This window comes from Nannospalax galili, unplaced genomic scaffold (genome assembly GCF_000622305.1).
Source record: "Nannospalax galili isolate Female #2095 unplaced genomic scaffold, S.galili_v1.0 scaffold710, whole genome shotgun sequence".
In the NCBI taxonomy this organism is placed as follows: Eukaryota; Metazoa; Chordata; class Mammalia; order Rodentia; family Spalacidae; genus Nannospalax; species Nannospalax galili.
Window position 1 is genome coordinate 736,463 of NW_008328349.1, and position 22,068 is coordinate 758,530.

General features: G+C 43.2%; 1 protein-coding gene across 1 annotated transcript in view; it reads left to right on the forward strand.

The window, feature by feature from the left end:
- Positions 1–15,646, forward strand: part of Resf1 (retroelement silencing factor 1) — a 32,271-nt gene extending 16,625 nt beyond the window's left edge. The window contains exons 3-5 of the mRNA XM_008827011.3: positions 5,641–10,109; positions 13,323–13,406; positions 14,771–15,646. Of these exons, the coding sequence (XP_008825233.1) occupies positions 5,696–10,109; positions 13,323–13,406; positions 14,771–14,928 (4,656 nt within the window). The 5' untranslated portion in view covers positions 5,641–5,695 and the 3' untranslated portion in view covers positions 14,929–15,646. The remainder of the gene's footprint in view (positions 1–5,640; positions 10,110–13,322; positions 13,407–14,770) is intronic.
- Positions 15,647–22,068: the final 6,422 nt, after the last annotated feature.

Genomic DNA, 22,068 nt, shown 5'->3' on the forward strand with positions numbered 1-22,068 from the left:
TTACATTACACTTTTATTAGTGAATAGATACTTTTCAAGTTCTGCCTCTCTTGTAGTTCAGCTACATATCTGTAAATTTATTTTCTTTACAGCATTTAAAATGAACACTGAGAAATACTTCCTCCTAGTAGCTGACTCACCTACCAAATGTTACATTTCACTGTTTTTTTGAGACAGGATCTCCCCATAGCCCCAGCTGTCCTGGACCTCCCTATGTAGTCCAGGCTGGCCTTGAACTCAGAGATCTGCCTGCCTCTGCTTCCCAAGTGCTGTGCTGCCACACACAGCTATTTACCACTTTTTACACAATGGATTTTTAGTGAGTCTTCCCAGGTTTTTCATGGGAAATAGTAACAGTAGTAACACTGCATAAATCAAATCCCAAACTATAAAACAATGATAGACATTGTCTACTTCTCAAATGTAAATTTTGTTTTGTTTGAGTCTCACTATGTTACCCAGCTGGTTTCTTAACTCTGAGGTTCCAGCAATTCTCCTGTCTCAGCCTTCCAAGTGATTGTAATTGCAAATGCACACCACCACTCCTGGTTGTAAGAACTTGTTTGTTCATGAGCTAGGGGCTCTTCTTTCTCAAGCTGGCCTTAAACTTGATAAGTGGTGATAAATGACCTTTAACTTCAGATCCTCTCTCCTACCTCCTGAGATTTACAAGCATGCTTCTCTACAGCTAGTGTATGTGGTGCCAGGAATGGAACCAGGGCTTCATGAATGCACTCTACCAGCTGAGCAACATCCCTGACCCTATTACAATTTTTCTTATTCGTGTATTACAGAAATGTTTCACAGCTTTTCTTCAGCATGTCTAAAAAGCCGGTATTGCCACTGTTGTGCTTTGGGGCTGTTATTAAATAAAATAGGACTGCTCGAACACAACCTCCATGAAGGTAACTGGTAACTGAGATAGCTAATGAGTGAGTAGCAGGTGAATGCTGTGTATAGTGTGGATATATGTATATACTGGGCGAGGGAGTGATAAATGTCCTGGGGAGGGTGGTGTGAGAGATTTCGTCATGTTATTCAGAACTGTACATAATTGTAAGCAAGAATTTTTTTATTTCTGGAACTTTCCATCTAGTATTTTTAAACCATGGAAAGCAAAACCACAAATAAGCAAGAACTATTGTATATCTACAGACTAAACTTAAGTTTTGCTTATTTACTTACAGCCAGTTGTAGGAATAATGTTTGTAAGAAAATTCCCAACAGCTGATAAGAACCTAGTGATAGATTTAGAAGACCAGAGAAAGAATAAAAGTTTAAACAACCAGAGCCAGACCTTTCAGCACACTGAACTGTGTTTATTCAGCGAAGTGGCAACAACTTTCCCTTCGGAATGAAAGTGTGTGTGTGTGTGTGTGTGTGTGTTGATTATATAGGGTTGGGAAATAGAGCACACACAGCCGTGGAGTCTGAGCTAAGGTGTCCTTTTGAAACACATTGTCCGTTTTCCTGGAGCCATTTGCTTGAACAAAACAAGCTGTTCCAGCTCAGATGTGGCTACTTGATAACAGTGGAGCAAGGACAGCAGAGAGACATCCTGCCAGGAGGAGTGGGTTGTCTGACTTTTCTGCAGCTGTGGCACTCCATCAGGCCCAAGATAGGGATGTGGCTTTTAGCAGTGGGACTGGGGTGAGGCATCTATATCAGGGAACTTCTGGTTTCTATAGATAACAAATCAACCAAAATGCACTTTGATGGAGAGATAGGAAAATATGAAGTATGTACACAATTGAGTGTTGTTTAGCCATAAGAAAAGTGAATTCTATCATGTTCATTAACACAGATGGAGGCCATTATCTTAAGTGTAATAAGCCAGGCACAGCAAGACAAACACTACATTGTTACACTCATGCAATGTATGAGTGTAGTCTGTTCCACAGAAGAGTGGCCTCTAGAGACTGCAAAGGGCAAAAGTATGGAATGGGACAGAAGGTAGATAAGGGACCCCATCACAGGAGGAATTCTGCTTGTTTTTGGTTTGTTTTATAAGTGGGACATGAATGTGTCAGGGATCACAGAAGAGACAACTGTCAAACTGTTGTGAGTGAACATGGGGTATATGGACCCTGGAGATGAGCTGTTGAATGCTCACAATTCTGAGGTTGTAGGATGGGTGAGTGTTGTGTAGCAATATACAGAGATAAAACCCTCTACCGTGGAGGAGGGAAGCTGTGTAAACAATTGGGTGTTGTAATGGGAAGTAAGCAGCAGGGTGTTTTGAGGTAAGATGAAACTTTCAGTCCTATAGGGAAGCTTACTAAGCTCAACTCAATAGCTCCAGGAAGTCCCTGAAATTGACCAGGTTTACTAAGCCCCCTCCTTCCCCAAGCTTATATAAAGCCCTAAGGACTGCTGAGAGGTACTCAGATCACCTGAGCCTCCCGGAAAAGACATTCTTCAACCTGTTGAGCTGCCTGCAGGGTGTGCAGTGCACTCCAGCCTTCCTGCTTTCCTGAGCTGTCACCCATGCTGGGGTGGGCTTTGGTGATACAGATGTCTTTGAGTCATTTCTGCTTCTGTAAGTAACCCTTCACCTATATTCTGGTAAGTGATTCCAATAAACCTCATTGGTTAACCAAGTTGGATTTTGGTAGTATCCTTATTTTGGTCTGTCATTGGTCCCTATCTGGGATAAGTAGATTTCACATCTCCCCAGGAATAGTGCCATACAGCAGTGGGTATGCATGTGACTGTGAACTAGTGGAGACAAGCTAATACCGAGAATAAGGAAGGGGGAGTGAGTTTGTTTTTTTATTTTTTAATTTTATGTGTATGAGTGTATTGCCTTGCATGTATGTGAGTGTACCTGTGTCGTGATTGCTGTGGAGGTCAGAAGAGGACTTCAGATTCCCCTGGAACTGGAGTTAAGGACGGTTTGTAGCTGCCATGTGGGTGCTGGGAATTGAGCCCGGGTCCTCTGTAAGAGCAGTCAGTGCTCTTAACCACTGAGCCATCTCTCCAGCCCCGGGAGTGTGATTTTATTTTTTCTTTGTGTGTGTGTGTGTGTGTGTGTGAGAGAGAGAGAGAGAGAGAGAGAGAGAGAGAGAGAGAGAGACTGACTAAACCCAAGCTTCACATATTATCAGACAAGGGCTCCGCAACAGAGCCACCCTCCTACCCCTGAAAGGGATTTCAGGTGTAGATATTTATAGGAAGATCTGGGCTCCTGCTATAAGTGAAAGAAGGCAGTTTTAAATTGGGGGTGGGTGAACATATACAAAGTTACATAATGAGACCTTGTCTCATCTGTAGGGATTTAGGGGATTTCTGTTGGGAACTAGGGGCAGAGGTGAGGTACTGATGTATTTTGTGCTGGATGCCATAGTGGAGAGCTTCAGTGGGTATCCTCTCTACTGCCTGGAGCCCTAGGATCAAGGGTTTATTTTCCAGAGTCTATGACCTACACCTTGCAAGGTCTTTTCTGTGTATAGCAGCTCTGATGTATCTCTGCCTGTAATGTATATAAGGTTTGAGTGCTATTTTCCTGAACTCACACACTTCTGACAATGGATCAAGTTCTACTTAAAGGACTCAGTTCCCATTCCTGGGAATTCTGCACTTCTGAGTGATTAGTTGTGAATTTGAGGCATATCTTGTGACATCCCCTTCTTTTGATAAAATAATGGGTCACAAAACTCAAACCCTTATATTTGCTGGTTATTAAAAGAGGATATAACCAGAAGGATGGGATGCATAGGCCTGCTTTTCAAGGGTGGATGGGATTATATATATATAATTATATAATTTATTTATTTGAGACAGGTTCTCCCTGTAGCTCCAACTGGCCTGGAACTTGCTATGTAGACCAGACTAGCCTCAAACGCACAGAGATCCACCTGCCAGTGCCTCCTGAGTTCTGGGATTAAAGGCATTGTCACCATGCCTGGCCATTGAATTTCTATATTTTGTCAGAGCATATGACCCACTTAACACTGATCAGCAGTGTTTGCAGAGTTAATCTCTGGCTCCTGCCCTTTCTGGAGCTCTGTGGATAGGGTTGAAAGTTCCATTCCATTGGTGTTGAATGCCTCCTTGTGTTCCCAGTCTTTATGTATCTCAGTATATTAAGCTCAGATGTGAACAAAAGAAGGTTGGGGGTGGGGAAGAGAGCGAGAACTCTCTTCTCAGGGCATTCCAAGGGATGTAATACAGCTTTATACTAGGGATAAAAATCAAATATATTTAAGTTACCCAGGTTGGCCTTGAACTCTGTAGCCCAGGCAGGTTTTGAACCTGCTGTCTTATACCTTGCTTCAGCTTCTTGAGTGCTGTGTATAGAGACCTGGACTATCAGGCCTGGCTCAAATAAATTTCTTGGTATGTTGTAAATGGTATGCCCATAAAGTAGAGTGCTGTGTGGGTGAGTGTATGTGTAGTGAAATAAGATAACCTATCTAGCTGTAATAATGAAAAACACAAGCAGTAGATTGTGTTTGATAGGGTTCCATTTGTCTTAAAAAAAAGTCTGTGTTTTTCATTTTTGAGACAGTCTCTTTACCCTCTTGAGTAGCTGAGGGTGTGATATTTTATTTATGAATCAGTGTTTCTATTTAGAAGTTTTCTGAGAAAACCAGATAACATTGTATACCCCAACAAAATTACTGATTGGGAATGAACAGTAAGAACTTCTTTATGTTTGAAGTCTTACTGCTTTGCTTTACAACTAGCATGGATTACGCAAAATAAAGAAGTTGTCAAAATAAGTGAAAACAGAAGCTAAGGATGTAGTTTCGTAATAGAGTGCATGTAAGCATGCTTGAGGCTCTTTGTTCCATCCCTAGCACCTCAAAAAATTAAGTAAAATCAGCGTGCCATTTAAATGTAATAGACGCAAAGCAGAATGTGGTGGTGTACAACCTTTAATCCCAGCACTCAGGAGACAGAGGCAGGTGGATCTCTGTAAGATTGAGGCCAGCCTAGTGTACATAGTTTCAGGCCAGCTGGGGCTTCCGGAAGACCCTGTCTCAAAAAGACCAATCAGTGTATGTATGCATGTATGTATATAATTGGTGATAGCTGCATTGTGTGAACTGAATTCTTATGTATTCCAGGAGTCTTGACATTTGGCACAATTATCATTGCAGTTTCCATTTCTAGCCCTCTTCCCAAAGGTACAGCTTGTTAGTGTGAAGGTCCCCCAGTAATTATCAAAGAATGGACATAGTTAGCTAGTAATTGTCTATGAAAGTCTTATCTAGGCCAGCTGTGGCATGAGATAGGAAGATTACCGGGCTAGAAAGATGACTCAGCAATTGAGAACACTGGTTGTTCTTGCAGAAGACCCAGGTTTGAATCCCAGTACCCACATGGCAGCTAACAACTGTCCGTAACTGTTCCAGGGGATCTGACAGCCTCTTCTGTCCTCCGTGGGCATTGTATGACATGGGTGCACTTACCTACGTGCAGGCAAAAATACTAAATATTTTAAAAAGTCTATCTAGGCCATCTGTGGTATGAGATAGAAAGATTACTCGAAATTTGCAGCCAACCTCAGCTATATGGGGAGTTCCAGGCTGGCCAGGACTATACAAGGAGACTGTTTCAAAAAATAAACAAAAATCAAAAATAAAAAGGAAGAAAAGGAATTTTGAATAAAAGATATTTATTATTTTCTTGCAGATCCTGATGTTCAGAGCAACAGACTTTATAGTACTGCTGTGAGATCAGGCCAACTATGAATTGGAATGCAAAACCAGAGAGCTCTCCCCTGCCCCCACCACCGTACCCTAAAAGCCAGTCGTCTATTTTGCAGCAGTTTTTAATACTCCAGCCTCCTACAACATCTCAAAGTTCCTTCAGCTATCCTGCAAATAACCAAGAATCATGCATGTATTCTAGTAATTCAAATTCAGGTTTGCAGCCACTTTTGAATGTCAGAAATTATACTCCTCAAATCTCTGTTTCTAATATGCATAACAGGACAGTTGTTGCCTCACAGACTTCAGTAGATAGAATCATATGCACAAATGTTAAAGGACTCCAACAACCAAACCACAGTTTGCAGACAGTGTCTTCTGGAGTTGTGCAAAATGTATGGCTGAACTCACCAGTGAGGAATTCTATGCCTTCTCATACAGAGGCAGCTGTACCCCAGCAAACTAATTTTGGAACTAGTGTGCCTTATATACATGCAGCACAGAATCAACTTGTCACTTCAGATACCTATTCGGTGCAACTACAGATGACTCCTTCAAATTCTGTAAGAGGTCCTGTAACTTTTCAAGGAAACCAGGGGCTTAACCACTCGGTACCAGATCAGCTGGTTGATTGGGCACAACAATACACATCCAGTGAACTGACTTACCCAGATTACAGGCCACCTCCAAAGCAATATTCTTATTCACCACAAAACTTTTTGCAAGATCCTTCTGTTCAGAAACAAAACTTTATACCATCTACATCATTTCAAGTTAAAAACAATCAGCCTCCAGCTTCTGTACAGAATTTACATTCAAAGCATCCTGCGCCTGTGTCATCATATCAGTATGCTGGGGAAACCAGCAAAAGACTTCCTGCCCTTCCTTACAACTGTAGATATGGAACCCAGCCCATGCAAAACTCTCAGCCTGTTGCTAAACACTTCCCTGTGGAAGTTCCTCGGGGTTCAGAAATGCAGTCCTCTGAAAAGAGAAAAGATACTTACAAAGGCTTTCAACAACAATGGCAAAATGCTAGTGAAAATATAAGCAACATTGGGAATTTCTGTGACTTGAAAATAAATACCAGTGTCAAACAGTCTCATAATGAACCTGTTAGCTCTCCTAAGGATGGTGTTCAGACTCTTGCTCAAAATAATCAAGAGAAAAGAATGTATTCCTACAATCCAAGTGCAAATCAAGTACTGGACACAAATGTCACAAAAGAAAAGCTGGTGAGAGACATTAAGTCATTAGTAGAAATCAAAAAGAAGTTTTCAGAACTTGCAAGGAAAATTAAAATTAATAAAGAACTTCTGATGGCAGCTGGTTGTAGTAAAACAGCTAACGCTTATCCTGAATCAGCTCAGCATTCTGAATTCTCAACCAAAGAAGTGTCTGCTAAAAGTGACAAACCCTGTTCCATGGAATTGCTAGCAACGTGTCTTTCTCTTTGGAAAAACCAACAATCAGAAACTGCAGAAGAAAGAGTTCCAAAATCTTCAGAAGAAAAATTGTGCAGTGTGTCAAGAACCAGTAAAACGTCGACTGGAAGTTCAAATCCTGTGAGCGAAGTTCATGTTAAGAGCTTTTGTGCAGTTGGGGGAAGTTCTCAGAAGAAAATGGCAAACCTGTCACAAGAAACAGTGCCAGTGGTCCCACCAACCTATGAGTCTTCAGGTGTAGCTGCTGCGAAGGGAACAGAGCTTCAGATTGCTGTGGTGTCACCCTTAATTCTTTCAAGTGTCAGAACCTTACGTGGGGAACAGCTGGTACCTGAAGCGTTACCTGAACCTGTGTATCCAGTTGTCAAGGAAGACAGTGTTTGTAGTTTACAAGACCAGCTTACAAAGAATACAGCAGTAATTGCTGCTTTGAACATTGGTAAGGGAACAGTAGCAGATAGCGCCACATCAGACAAGGTTTCCCCATCAGTTCAGAAGGAAAAACAGCACACGCCAACCCAGAGCGATCCAGACACAGCTGGTGGCAGCCAGGGAAAGCACTCTCCCCCAGGTGAGGACGCCCTGCCTAACCCAGGGACCAGCACGGTGGCAAGTGGGCCCATGTTACAGATTGAAAGTATTTGTTCTCTCGCTGAAGGTGATACATCTTACAATTCCCAGATAGCAGAGATATTCAACTCTTTACCTTTGAAAAATGACCTTGAGAAACTTCCTTTACTGGATCAGCAAGTAATTGGTAATCAACAAGAAGAGCAAGTAGACCATAACATGGAAAATAAAGACTTTGGTTTTCAGAAAGACAAGTGTGTGCAGTGTACAGATGTTCCTCATGAAGTGACTGAGCAGCCAAAGCCACTGCAGCCTCCAGAGCCAGCATCTTATGAGGATGTGGAAGCAAACAGAGAACTCATAGAAAAAAGCAATTTGGAACATGCCACTGAAAAAGAAAGTACAACTAAGGATGTGTGTTGTTCACCAGCTGCTATTCAGCAAGACCCTCACCCTCAGGAAACTGATGCGTGCAGCAGTAACTCAACCCATGATCCTGCAACAAATGAGATTCATGATGAAGATCCACCTGCCTCATACCTACATGACCAGCTCTCAGAACTTTTAAAAGAGTTTCCTTATGGCATCGAAGCTGTTACAAGGCATGAAGTTTCTGTGGGCCAACAAAAGACAGACCAAATCTTGGAAAATCAAACTGGTGGTAAAACTGGTCATGTGTCTGAGGACTGCACAGACCAAATAAAAATTACAATATTAAACTCAGATCAAATCAAAGAATTATTTCCTGAAGATGATCAACCCTGTAAATTGGCGGAACCTGAGAAAAAGACTGTTGCAGAAGGAAGGAGCCTGTGTGATTCACAAGCCCCTAGAGGAGAAAGTCATGATCCTGGAATGCTGGACTCAGAGAAAGACAAAATCCATTGCTGTGCATTGGGTTGGCTCTCGATGGTTTATGAAGGAGTGCCACAGTGTCAGTGCAGTTCCGTGGAGGAGAAAGGGAAAGGCCAGGGTTCTTTGGAGATCAACAGTTGCAGACAAGGAGAGAAGTTGTGTAGTCCTGGTATCACCATTTTTGAAATTAATACTGTTTCCAACACCCCGGGAAGTGCTCTGACCCAAGCAGCTGAGAAAGGTGACTTTCCTGAAATACATGACAAGATAAAAACACCTGAAACAAAAGAGAACAGTTCACCAAAGGTGGAACAGGAATCAGCTGGTCAACTTTCAGTTGAATGTTTCAGCAAGGATGAAAAAGATGCATCTAAAATAAAACAGGACATCTCACTAAAAATGGGCCAAAAAATAACAAGTGACATTTCATCTAAATGTGTCAAACCAAATCCTGTAAAAAGCAATAAAACAAAGAAATCCCTAACATTTCATGTGATAAGTTTCAACTCTTATAATAACATGCCAGCATTTTCTGAACAAGCCCGTCTGGAAAGCCAGCGCAAACATTTGGGTCCAGGAAAAGCACTGCGGAGACTTTTGCCAGATAAAGATTCAAGCAGGCGAAATGTCTCTTTGGTACAGTCGGCATCACCAGAAAAGAAAAAATTGAAATTCAAAGCAGGTGGCTCTAGACTAAAATATTTTGAAAAAAGAAAGATAGACCACGTCATCATCCCAGATATGGAAGTAAAAAAGAAGAAATACGAAAAACAAGAGCAAAACAAAAATGCTGGAGGCACACTCCCATTGTGCAGTACTCTGACAAACCCAAATGAAGGAGCCAGTGGTAAAGAAAGGACAGTATCAAGTGCCGAGTCCTCAGACTTGAAGACTAGCTCCTCTAAGAGTACCAGAGTCATAACACTGCAGGAATATTTACAACGACAGAAAAACAAACAAATGATGGTCTGTAATGCTTCCAAAAACGTATGTGTGGAAAATGTGCTGTGTGACTCTGAGCATTTGAGGCCCAGTAAACATGCTGCACCTGGAAGCTGGGGAAAGTTAATGGGGATGCACAGTGGCGGTGCAGAGACCTCAAAAGAACCAGTGCGTACTTTCACAAGCCATGGTAAAAATCACAGCCACCATTCTGAGGAGTCCAGATCATACAATGTGTCAAGGAATAGCAAAGGAAAAGTTGATAGGAAGCATCTTGACAAAGCCAGTATTGATAAAACCAAGATAGAGAAAAGATTGGGTGATGTGAATAATGAGGTTGAGTCCAGCCAGATGCCTTCCCAGGCAAAGCAACAAAGGAAACTGTATCTGAACAGAGTTGCATTTAAGTGCACAGAACGGGAAAGCATTTGTCTTACTAAATTGGACAGTGCATCCCAGAAGCTTAGTAAGGAGGATGAGAAGAGTCAGGAATATATGCCCAAGACAAAAGATGCCACAGACAAACCTAGCATGTTGGAGTTTAAGTTATGTCCAGATATGTTGTTGAAGAATACAAGCTCTTTTGACAAGCAGGATGACCCAATGCCTGGGCTTGGGAAGGAGCAAGCCCCTGTTCAAGGTCCGGTATGGTTTTCTTCTTTGCTTTTTTGCGACCAGGTTTCATGTAGATGGCCCCAAATTACTATATCACAAAGGTTGGATTTGAACTCTGAGCCTCTTGCCTATACCTCCCAACTGCTAGGATCACAGATGTGCACTGTATCCCCCAGTCAGGGGTTTTCTTGTTGTGTGAGCACTTTAGAGGTATAAGCCTGGGAGTGGATCAGTGGGATGGCAACTGTGTGGGTGGCAGTTAGTGAATCAGTGCTTCCTTGGGCAGTGCTTGTTTTATAGTTTGTTCCCTGTATTTTAAATTACAGTAAATGAGAAGTAATGGCAAGAATTTTGTTTTGTTTTTGAGACAAGGTCTCACTCTACCGCCCTGGCAGGCCTGGAACTCACTATGTAGACCAGGCTGACCTCAAACTCAAAGTGATCTGCCTGCCTCTGCCTCCCAAGTGCTGTTAAGGGTGTTTTACCACACCCTGCAAGATTTATGGGTGTGCGTGTTTTACCCACATGTATGTGTACCGTGTGTGCAGTGCCCACAGAGACCAGACGAAGGTATCAGATTCCCTGGAACTGGAGTTACATACTGTAGTTACCTGTCATGTAGGTGCTGGAAACTGAACCTGAGTTCTCTGGAAGAGCAAAACCCTTTAATTGCTGAGCTGTCTTAGCTTATTAAACTGTAGCATTTTCCCAAATATAAATACTTTGATGCCTAGGAAACTACATTGCAAAAATCATTTCTTGTGGTAAAAGTTTGAAAGTTTCAAGTGTATGTTTTAAGAAGTTTTGTTTTTGTGATACTGGTCAAGACCTCCCTGTGGTAGGCAAGCATTCTACTACTGAGCTACAGTCACAGCCAGTCTTGGGTTTGGTTTCCCTTTTTACTTAACAGTTTCAAAGCAGTCCTTTAAATTTGAAATTTTGTTCTAAATATTGGGAGTTATATAATGGTTAATGGATCAGTTTGTTGTCATCTTCCAAATCTTGGTGTTGTCCACAAAGTTAAAATGCTGGCATCTAGCCTGCTGATGACACAGCCAGTGGTGCTGTGATCACTCAGAACACATTAATCTCAAAACGGTCACTAAAGCGAGAATGGTGACTGAGCCTGGTGGCCAGGGGGGTTGCTGGAGCCAGACGAATCTAGGCGTTCAAGGCCAGTCTTTGCTACATTCTTGGCTGCGTGGGACCTTGTTCAAAAACAAAACAGCCAGGTGTGGTGGTGCACACCATTACTCCCACTACTGGAGAGGCAGGCAGATCTGTGAGACTGAGGCCAGCTGGGGCTAAAGGGAGATCCTGTCTCAAACAGCAACAGACAACAAAAAGCCAGAGTGGCAACCATGAGTCAGGGCATCTTGATATGCTTCTTGATGAAGTGCACAATTGAAGGAGAAAAATGGCTGAATTACTTGTTTGGTATTACAAAGGAATGTTTTAGAGTTCTGAGTGTTAGTCAGGAGATTGCTACAAAACCCAGATTGGAAAATTACAATTTTAGTTGAACTTTTAGCTTTGGCTGTACGTTTTTTCCCCCCTTATTTATTTGAGGTGGTGCTACATGAAGTCTGACTCCTGGAGTGTACATCATCTATTCTAACAGAGGGTCTCCTCCTGTATTTCTTTAATAGTATATCAGTCATGGTATAGGAAAGGAATGAGGAACTTTGTCTTAAAGAATCTTTAACCAGAGTTTTACAAGGGAAGTTATTTTTCTGACCCTACTGACCCAGAACAGCACACAAAACCACAACAGATGTGTTTAACCTGTTTCCACTTGCTGCTTTCAACATTTTATGTGAGGGACAGTACTACTTTGAGCCATGGTCTAAGGTCTAATCACGATATTATACACATGTACATTGTTCTGAGTCTGGCTTGGAAGGGTCGGGAGGGAGAAATGAGGAATATGTTATCTTATTAAAGATTGATTACATTGTTTTTCTTAAACACTGATTAAATTTAAACAAGCTGAGAATACAGTAGGAAAACAGTTATAATGTGTAGCTCTAAATGACCTCAAAGTATGTGATTAATTTGGTTAGAAGTTCAGCTTGTGAGTCCCAGAAAGGTCATTCTCCATCTGTTGGGGTGCATGAAGCTGTAGCATAAGCAGTGTCTCGTTTTTGGAAGATAAGGATATATGACTTGGAATACAGAATTTTATGAAAGGGAGATTTCCAGGTGTGGTGTGGTATGGTGTTGCAGGCCTTTAATCCCAGCATTCTGAGGCCAAGGCATGCTGGTCTCTTGAGTTTGTGGCCAGCATGGTCTACATAGTGAGACCCTGTCCCGGCCCGCAGGGTACCTGGATTGGGGAGTGGGGATGTGGATGGGGCAAGAGGTAAGAGACAAGACAGCGTTCTGATCAAGTCTCGTTTATTGCAGCACAAGCATGAGGTTAAGAGTGAGAACAAAGGATTACAGACTGAGAGTAATCATATCAGCCAGAACACAGGGGCCCTGATGTACTCTAAGGGAGGAATCTACTGATTAACAGAGAACAAGGCTATTTACTGGAAAGGAGAACAAGGCCGCGGGCCAAGGTTGTGGGCCAAGGTTGTGGACAGAATGGAAAGGTCACCAACTCAGGTCTGTCAGCAGTCTTGAGAAATGGCTGAGCCTCAGGCTCCCAACAAGACCCTATCTCAAAAACCCCCAAAGGGTGATTTTAACAGGCTTTCTTTTTGTTTTTATTATTTTATGTGTATGTTTATATTGCCTGCATGTATGTAAGTGTACTCATGCCCTGCAATGCCCATGAACCAGAGTTATGGACAGTAGCTAGCTGCCATGTGGATGCTGGGAATCAAATCCGGGTCCTTTGCACAAGCAGCCAGTGCTTGTAACCACTAAGTCATCCCTCCAGCCCCCCTCAACAGGCTCTTTCAATAGGTCTTTTAAAATCTGAGACCTTGGATATAACTGGAACTTGGGAATTGAATGGGGCAATGGGAATGACTTCGTCTCTTTAATATCTTCAGTGTAGGTAAGCAAATGTAAGTACTTTGTGTGGGAAGTATTTAAAACTGTTTTCCTGTTGAAGTATTCATGTACCTTACACAGAAATTTTTTAGGCCAGGTTAAAGAGGTTATATTTTATATGGTATATGGATATACTATATTCTCTATGGTATATTTTAGACAGGTGGTTTTCTTCATTATAATGCTATAAGACAGGACTGTTAAAGACTAATTCTGAAAATGAATATTTAAACAGTTTCAGGAATAAAAAGTACAAAAGAAGACTGGTTAAAATGCAGCCCTATTAAGACAAAGATGCCTGAACCCAGCCAAGAAATAGGTAAAACACCAATTTTTTTTTTTTTAAATTTACCAGCTTTTCATGTGTAATATGGATTATGATTACAATACTGTCACATTGCACAATTTTATCTGTATTCTTTTCTGGTCACTGGTTTCTGAAAGTAGGGTGGATTCTGTTTTCTCTATCAGGTAATATAGTGAGAAACTGGGATCAGTTCTTTTTAACAGGAAAGTAATTTCTATCACACTGAATTAGGGAAAGAATTTATACCTTTTTTCTCCATAGGACTAGACTGTAAGTGTTAAGCTTCCTGGATCTCTTAAACTGACCTTTCAACTCTGAAATTGTATTAAGTAATGGGTAAATAAGTGAACAATAGGGGAATTGTCATTAACCTCTTCATTAAAATCCAGGGCTTTGTGCATGCTAAGCAAGCACTATATTAACTTAAGCCTTGTTACCTGTTGTAATTAGTAGAATGAATGCACTGGGGTTCTACATTGAAAATTAGAAGGTAGAACTGGGGAATTGTCTTAATTTTGTGTAGTTGAAAAGGTAAATATAGGTTCAGCCTCAAATGGAAAGGAGTAGAATTTTATTAAAAGCATTGATACAATGTATTATTTTAAAGGGAGGTTTGACAAAGAATAGAGATATAAAGCTCAGTAGGTTGACTGCTTACCTTGTATGCATGAGGCCCTAGGTTTGATCCCAAGCATCAGCCTGTTACAGGAATGGCTAAAGCAGGATCAGAAAGCCTAGATATAGTGAAGAGGGGAAGGAGATCCCTGATGTGAAGAGATGCATCTAGAAAGTCCTGGAAGTAAGAGAAATAATGTCCATGTAATGCTGAAGTAAAGGGTTGAGTGAAGTAGCAAAGTGCAGACATTTCTGAGGCTTGAATGGCAAGGGTAGAATATTAAGGTTACCCTGGCTTTTCATTGCTCCTTTTTCTTATTTTATATTTATTTATTTATTTATTTTTAATTTTTATTTATTTGTATTTTATGTGTATGCGTGTATTGCTTGCATGTAGGTAAGTGCACCCGTGTTGTGCAGTGCCTGCAGAGGTCAGAAGAGGCTGTCAGATCCCCTGGGACTGGAGTTACAGACAGTTGTTAGCTGCCATGTGAGTGCTGGGATTCGAACCCAAGTCTTCTGCAAGAACAACCAGTGTTCTTAACCGCTGAGCCATCTCTCCAGCCCCTGTTTTTATTTTTTATTTATTTTAAGAGAAAGCCCAAACTGGCCTTGAACTCTGTATGTGATGATGACCTTGAACTTCAGGTTGTCCTCCCTGCACCTCCAAAGTGCTAGGATTTACCCAAGTACCATTTTTTTCTTTTGGTTTCTGAGGTATTGTCTTGCTGTGAAGCCCATAAGTATTTCTGTTTTTGTAGATCATGCTAATTCAAGACTCTCCAAGAGAAGCTTCAGTGCAGATGAATTTGAGATACTGCAAAACCCAGTAAAAGACTCAAATGCCATGTTCCAAACCTACAAACAGATGTACCTGGAGAAGAGAAGCAGAAGCCTCGGGAGCAGTCCTGTGAAGTAATGGCAGAGTGTGGTGGTTTTGGAATTACCAGCAGGAAATCCTTGACCTTCTTTTCAGACTTCCTTGCTTGAAATAACTCAGGACTATCAAGATTTGGATTTCTTAGCCTAGGAGTTTAGTTACCCTTAGGTTACATTTTTCACTGATACTATGTAACTAAAATGATGGATACCTATTAAGAAACAGATGGCCCTTGTCTCAAGCTACAGGATACATGAGCTATATTGTTGAACCTAGTTTAGTTAAGGCTTGCTGGCACAGTGGTGTACACCTGTAATCCCATCTCTTGAAAGGTGGCGTCAAGAGAATCAGGAGTTCTAAGTCATCCTTGGCTACAAATAGAAGTCTGAGGCCAGCCTGGGCTACATAGGATGCTGTCTTAAAAAATAAAACAACCAAAAAAGATGATCAAGGCTGCTTATACCAATCTTATTTTGAAATGCTGACTGTCATCTTGAAGTAACTATTCATTAGTTGAGGACTTGGTTATTTGACTGGGACTGTAAATATATTTTTGTTTCTAAGCTACGTTAGCAAAACTTATTTTTTAGAAATGCCCACTGTGAATGTCAAAATATATTCCTAAGTATTTTATACCTTATTGTAAAGGTTTTTTCAGAGTCTTGTTTTATACTTGTTAAACCGAATGCAGGTTTTGAATGATGTCTTGATATTACTTTTCATACTTGAAATAAACATTTATTTTTAAAGAACTTCAGCTGAAGTCTTTATGGTTCCATTTTTTTGTTTGTTTGTTTCTTATTCTCACAAATGGACACATTTGGATAAATCAGGCTTGGTATACCCTGTTGTCTAGCATTCCAGGAGGCTGAGGCTGCCTGGGCTACAGAGAACACATATTTCAAGGTTTTATTTATTACTAGGAAAGCATTGGTTATTTTTGTAAAATTCTTACCTCTCAGTGGAACATATTGGATTCTAGGCCTCATGCATGCTAGCTAGGTTAGTGCTTTGTGATTATAGTTTTAAGTCAATGCTGTGTATATGATTTTTGTTTAGGAAGTATATTGAAACTAGAAGGCAGACTGGAAGGCAATAGAATCATGCAAAAAGTTCCTTGCGGTTTCAGCTTCCAAATTGGCCCCCAACCTTTTAGGGGACACCTACTTGTTAGCTTTTTGTGCAGTATCAGGGAATACACATGATTATCTAAAAATGCAATTGCTCTTTTTCCATGAAAAAAATCACTGTGAATGGGAGGCCGAGGCAGGAAGACTGTAGTTAATTCAAGGATAGCATGGACTAGGGATTAAGGTCCTACTCCAATGAAAAGAAAAAATAGAGGTGTATATGAAGTCAGATTTTCTTCACAATACTGAGCTGCTGAGCTGTCAATGCCAAATACTTAGAGGCCCTGCTCAATTAGACATTAAAAGAGACATGCAAAAATGGCATTCCTTACCTTTCTACAGTTTTGTCTGTTTTGGTTTTGTAAGGTTTTCTTCTTTAAAGACTTATTGTGTGTATTTATTGTATGTGTGTGAACATGTACACATATGTGCAGATGCCCATTGGAAGTGAAAGGAATCCCCTGGGGCTAGAATTACAGGTGGTTGTGAGCTGCCAGACATGAGTTCTGGGCACTAAGCTTTTGGTCCTCTGAAAGAACACCCCGTGCTCTTAACCTCAGAGCCATCTTTCCAGCCCCATAAAGTGAAGAGCCAGAATGCTTTGACTCCATTTTGGCTAGCTTCTTTAGACAAGCCCAGACAAGCTCAGGCATATTGTGCATGTAAAAGCCTTATAAGGTATGAACAAAAACTTCTGACTCTAAAAGATATTAGTCAGCACATTCCAATGCCCTGAAGACAGCCCCTACCAGTCAAGACTTTCCCCATACACAGGATATGGGGACATCCAATTATTTTAAAAAGATGCTTGGCATGCATGAGTTTCTGTGGAGTGCCCCAATAAAAGCTCCTGCCTGCTACTGTTCAGGGCCAGACTCCATCTTTGGCTCGTGAAGTCTGTGCCTGGCTAGCTGCCATTTGGTTGTTGTCTTTTTTACTTTAAATCCTTGAATAAATTTTTTCTATAATCTTTTTGGGTATCTGTGGGAATTATTCTCAATTCTCGAACTCTTAACATTGTGGGGGCTCATCCTGGGATTTGAGACTAGAGACCCCAGACCCACAGAAGTGCCCCCAGAGCCGGCTTTGGTAAGTTCTGCTGGCCTTCCTCTCTCTCTCTCCCCTCCTCTTGCTTTTCGGTAGTCCAGACATCCTGGGGCTCAACGGAGAGCTGGTGGATGCGCTATTGATCCCAGAGCTGGAGGAGAATGGAGGACACCCCGACTCCTTCTGTTGAGGGGTCATGCTCCAGTCTGACATGGAATCCAGGCAGGACCGACCCAGAGTTTTGGCCCAGTCCCACGTGGAATCCAGGTGGGCCAGACACAAGATTCTGGTTGAGTCTGACATGGAATCCAGGCTGGCCAAATGTTTTTGGGAAAGGAACAGGGGCAGCCTTCTCGGCTGACTCTGCGCACTGTGAGATTTTAATTTCTCCCTCTAGGGAACTGCCATCTCATACTGTCCTCGCCCGCTGCTCGGAGTTCCACCTTGTCTATCAACTTTCCATCCTACTTCTCATTCTCATTCCTCTCCTTATATTCTTTTTTCTTGAAGCTTATCCCACGATGGGCCAGAAAGTCTCATCTTCAGCTCCCCTTGATATAGTTCTTAGTCATTTTCAGGACTACAAATGAGTGGCTTCAAACATGTCTGGACTCTGTGTCAAGCCAACCCACCTCCAAACCCTCTGCACCATTGAATGGCCCTCCTTTGAAGTTGAATGTCCACCTGAAGGGTCCTTTAACCTGTCCCTCATCTACAGGGTTCAAGGAGTTATCTTCGGGGAACCGGGGCGCACTGTCCAGATCCCATACATCCTAGGTTGGCAATATCTGGTTGCTGCCCCTCCCCCCGACTGGCTGTGTCCCTTACTGCTGCCCCCGCCATCGGGGCCTAAAGGGCCAGCCACTTTGCTTCCTCTGAAGAAAGTACAGACCAAAAACCCATCAGGTCCCGAGGTTCTTCCCTCGGTGCCAGAGGAAGATTTACTCCTGCCACCTTACGGGGCCCCAGGAGTGCTCAGGATAGACCTAGGGAGCGCAGGTCATGAGCATCTTCCTCTTCCAGCCCTTCCCAGTCTCCATCCCCAGGTCCCATGGCTGAGCCAGCACCTCCCATGGCCAAGCCCAGCCCAATGCACACTCCCTCGAAGGGGAAAGGGAGAATTGTGTGAGCACTTCCCCTGAGGGAGATTGGGCCCCCGAGGGATGATGGAATTGCCCCAGTAGTCTACTTTCCCTTTTCTACTAGTGACTTGTATAACTGGAAGTTACAGACTACCTCCTTCACGGAGACACCTTGGGCCCTGATTTCCCTCCTGGGTACCATTCTTTTTATCCACCAACCCACTTGGGATGATTGCCAACAGTTATTGAATATCCTGTTCACCACTGAGGAATGGAACCACATCCTTCGGGAATGCAGACACGCAGTCCCTGGAAATGATGGGCGACTGACAGAATGAAGATTTGATTGTAGCTGCTTTCCGTCTCACATGCCCAACAGAGGGGTGGGACTATAACACCCCCAAGGTAGGGAACGCCTAAAGGTCTATCACCAGATTCTTATTGGGGGGGGTCTCTGGGCAGCTGCTAAATGCCCCACCAATTTGTCTAAGGTCAATCAGATAATGGCAGGGAAGGGATGAGTCTCCTGGAGTGTACCTGAAACGCCTGTTAGAGGCTTTCAGAACTTATACTCCCATAAATCCAGAGGCCCGAGAGAATCAAATGGCCATCAATATGGCTTTCGTAAATCAGGCAGCTCCAGACATAAAATGAAAACTTCAAAAACTGGAAGGTTTTGAGGGCAAAAACCTTTCTGAGCTGATGGCGGTGGCGAACAAGGTATTTAACAACAGAGAAACCCCTGAAGAAAGACAAAAGGGCTGGCTAGGATATTGTTGGCTGAAAGAGCAACGAATCCCAAATGGGGGCACTGACCATCTATGAAAAATGGAACCCAAGCCCCATGACCCCCACAGGAAGGTCGGCCCTGCCTAAAAAGAGACCAGTGCGCATATTGTAAATAGCTGGGCCACTGGGGTAGGGAATGTCCTCAAAGGACAGGATCCCAGCCTCCCTCCAATCCCAAGATCCTCGAGTTGGCAAACCTAGAAAACTGAAGGGGCCTGGGCTTGGTGAACCTCCACCATGAGCCCTTGGTGACCCTACAAGTGGAGGAACGAGCCGTCGACGTCCTAGTTGACACTGGAGCACAATATTCAGTTTTAAAAGAGCCTATGGGAAAATTGACCAACAAATGCACTTGGGTGCAAGGAGGCACAGGAATCCCTCAGCACTCTTGGACTACCAAAAGGGTAGTAAACTTAGGTAAGAAGATGGAAGCAGCCTATATCCTATGCTTACAATTAGAAGAAGAATGGAGAGTGCACACTCCTCTCCCTCAAAAGAGACCAACCACTATCCTCAGGGACCTCCAGGCAAAAATCCCTGGAGTTTGGGCGGAAACTAATTCCCCAGGGAGAGCCATCCAACAGCCACCAATAATAGTGACTTTAAAAACTAATGCTCAGCCAGTAAGAGTAAAACAGTATCCAATGACTCTTGAAGCAAGGGCAGGAATTACTAAACATATAAACCGCCTTGGGGAGTTCGGTATTCTGGTTCCATGCCAATTTCCATGGAATACCCCTCTGTTACCCATCAAGAAACTGGGGACTAATGATTTCCACCCAGTGCAGGATTTGAGAGAAGTTAACAAGAGGGTAGAGGATATCCACCCTACAGTCCCCAACCTGTATACCCTGCTGAGCTCTCTCTCTCTGGAGAGAAGAGTCTATACTGTTTTAGATCTCAAGGACGCCTTCTTTAGCCTGACCTTGGCAAAGGAAAGTCAACCCATCTTTGCCTTTGACTGGCAAGACCCAAACCAGGGGTTTAATGGACAACTCACTTTGACGCTACTGCCACAGGGGTTCAAGAACTCCCCCATGATCTTTGATGAGGCTCTACACCAGGACTTGCAGGAGTATCAGTCCTCGCACCTGGAGGTAAGCCTCCTACAGTACGTAGATGACCTGTTGATTGCCACTGAGGATGAGGGCACTTCTCTTCAGGCCACCAGAGATTTACTCCTGACCTTGGACCAATTGGGGTATAAGGCCTCTGCCAAGAAGGCTCAGCTCTGTGTCACGGAGGTAATGTACTTAGGGTACATATTAAGGGATGGGCAGAGGTGGCTGTCACCAGCCAGAAAGCAAGCCATTATGGGAATTCCAAGCCCGAGATCCCGCTGGCAGTTGCGAGAATTCTTGGGATCGGCAGGCTTCTGCTGGATCTGGATACCTGGATTTGCTGAGTTGGCAAAACCCCTGTATGAAGCCACTCGAGGGAATGAGTCATCCTCCCTATGGACTGAGACTCAGGAGAGGGCCTTTCAAGAAATCAAAAAGGCTTTATTGCAGGCTCTGTCCTTGGCTCTGCCAGATATCCATAAGCCTTATCAGCTCTTTGTTGATGAAGGAGTGGGAATAGTGAAGGGAGTCCTGACCCAAATGCTCAGCCCTTGGAAGAGACCTGTGGCTTACTTGTTGAAAAAGCTTGATCCTGTGGCCTCGGGATGGCTAAGCTGCCTCAGAATTATTGCAGCCATGGCCTTATTGGTTGTGATGGCTAATCCTGGGTGTCAACTTGATTTGATCTGAGATTAACTGAAATGAAAGAGAACTTCTTGATTGGATCATCTAAAGCCGGAAGACACACCCTAAATGTGGGTGTTACCTTCTGATGGCAGCCGGTATAAAAGACCAAGGCAGAGGAGAACACGGGGCTTTTTGCGGTTTGCCTTCTCTCTCGCTGGTGGGTTCATCTTGCTGCTGTAGACCGAAGACTAGCTGATATTTTGGAATTTGTCAGACCTCCAGCACCGGATTGGGACTACTGAGACATCCAGCCTTGTGGACTGAGCGACTACAGATTCTCAGCCTCTCCAGTGTGGTGCAGCCATTGTTGGACTACTCGGACTCTATCCTGTGAGCTAAGCTGATAAATCTTTATACATATTCATTCTACTGGTTCTGTTTCTTTGGAGAACCCTGACTAATACATTGGTTAAGGATGCAGATAAGCTCACGCTGGGGCAGCCCTTTATGGTCACCACCCCTCACTCAATTGAGGGGGGTCCTTAAAAGTCCCCCCAACTGATGGATGACAAATGCTCAGTTAACGCATTATCAGGCCTTGCTCCTTAATCCCCCTCGCATCCATCTCCTCTCCAGCACTGCTCTCAATCCTCCCACTTTGCTGCCAGAACCAGATCTTGAGGTCCTGCATGACTGTCTGGAGGTACTCTGCAGCTTACATGGGACTCGGGAAGACCTGATGGATGTTCCATGGCCCCACCCAGACTTAATTCTGTTCACGGATGGAAGTAGCTTCATTAAGGAAGGAACCAGGTACGTGGGGGCGGCAGTCGTCAGTCCATTGCAGACAGTGTGGGCCTCTTCCCTACCAGTTGGGACCTCTGTCCAGAGGGCTGAAATAATTGCCCTGACTCAGGCCTTAAAGCTAAGTAAAGACCAGACTGTTAACATTTTCACTGATAGCCGTTACACGTTCGCTATGGCTCATGTCCATGGGGCTATATACAAGGAGAGGGGCCTCCTGACACCAGAAGGAAAGACTATCAAAAATAAACAAGAGATCTTAAAGCTCCTGGAGGCCATATGGTTACCAAAGAGACTGGCCATCATCATTGTCCAGGGCACCAAAAAGGGGATTCGCTGGAAGCACAGGGAAATAGGAAAGCAGACCTAGCAGTCAGAGAAGCAGCCCTAACAGCCTTAAACCTACTGGTTATTCTGCCTGAACCCCTCTTGCCAGAAGAGCCCTCCTACTCAGCTCAGGACAATCAGGATTTAACTTCCCTGGAAAATATCAAGATCAAGCATGGCTGGAGATACACCTCTGATGGGAGGCTCATTCTGCCACATAAGCTGGCAGAGGACTTAATATATAAACTTCACAAAGGGACTCACCTAGGAAAGAGAAAGTTACAAGAACTGACTCTGTGCCACATCTTTGAT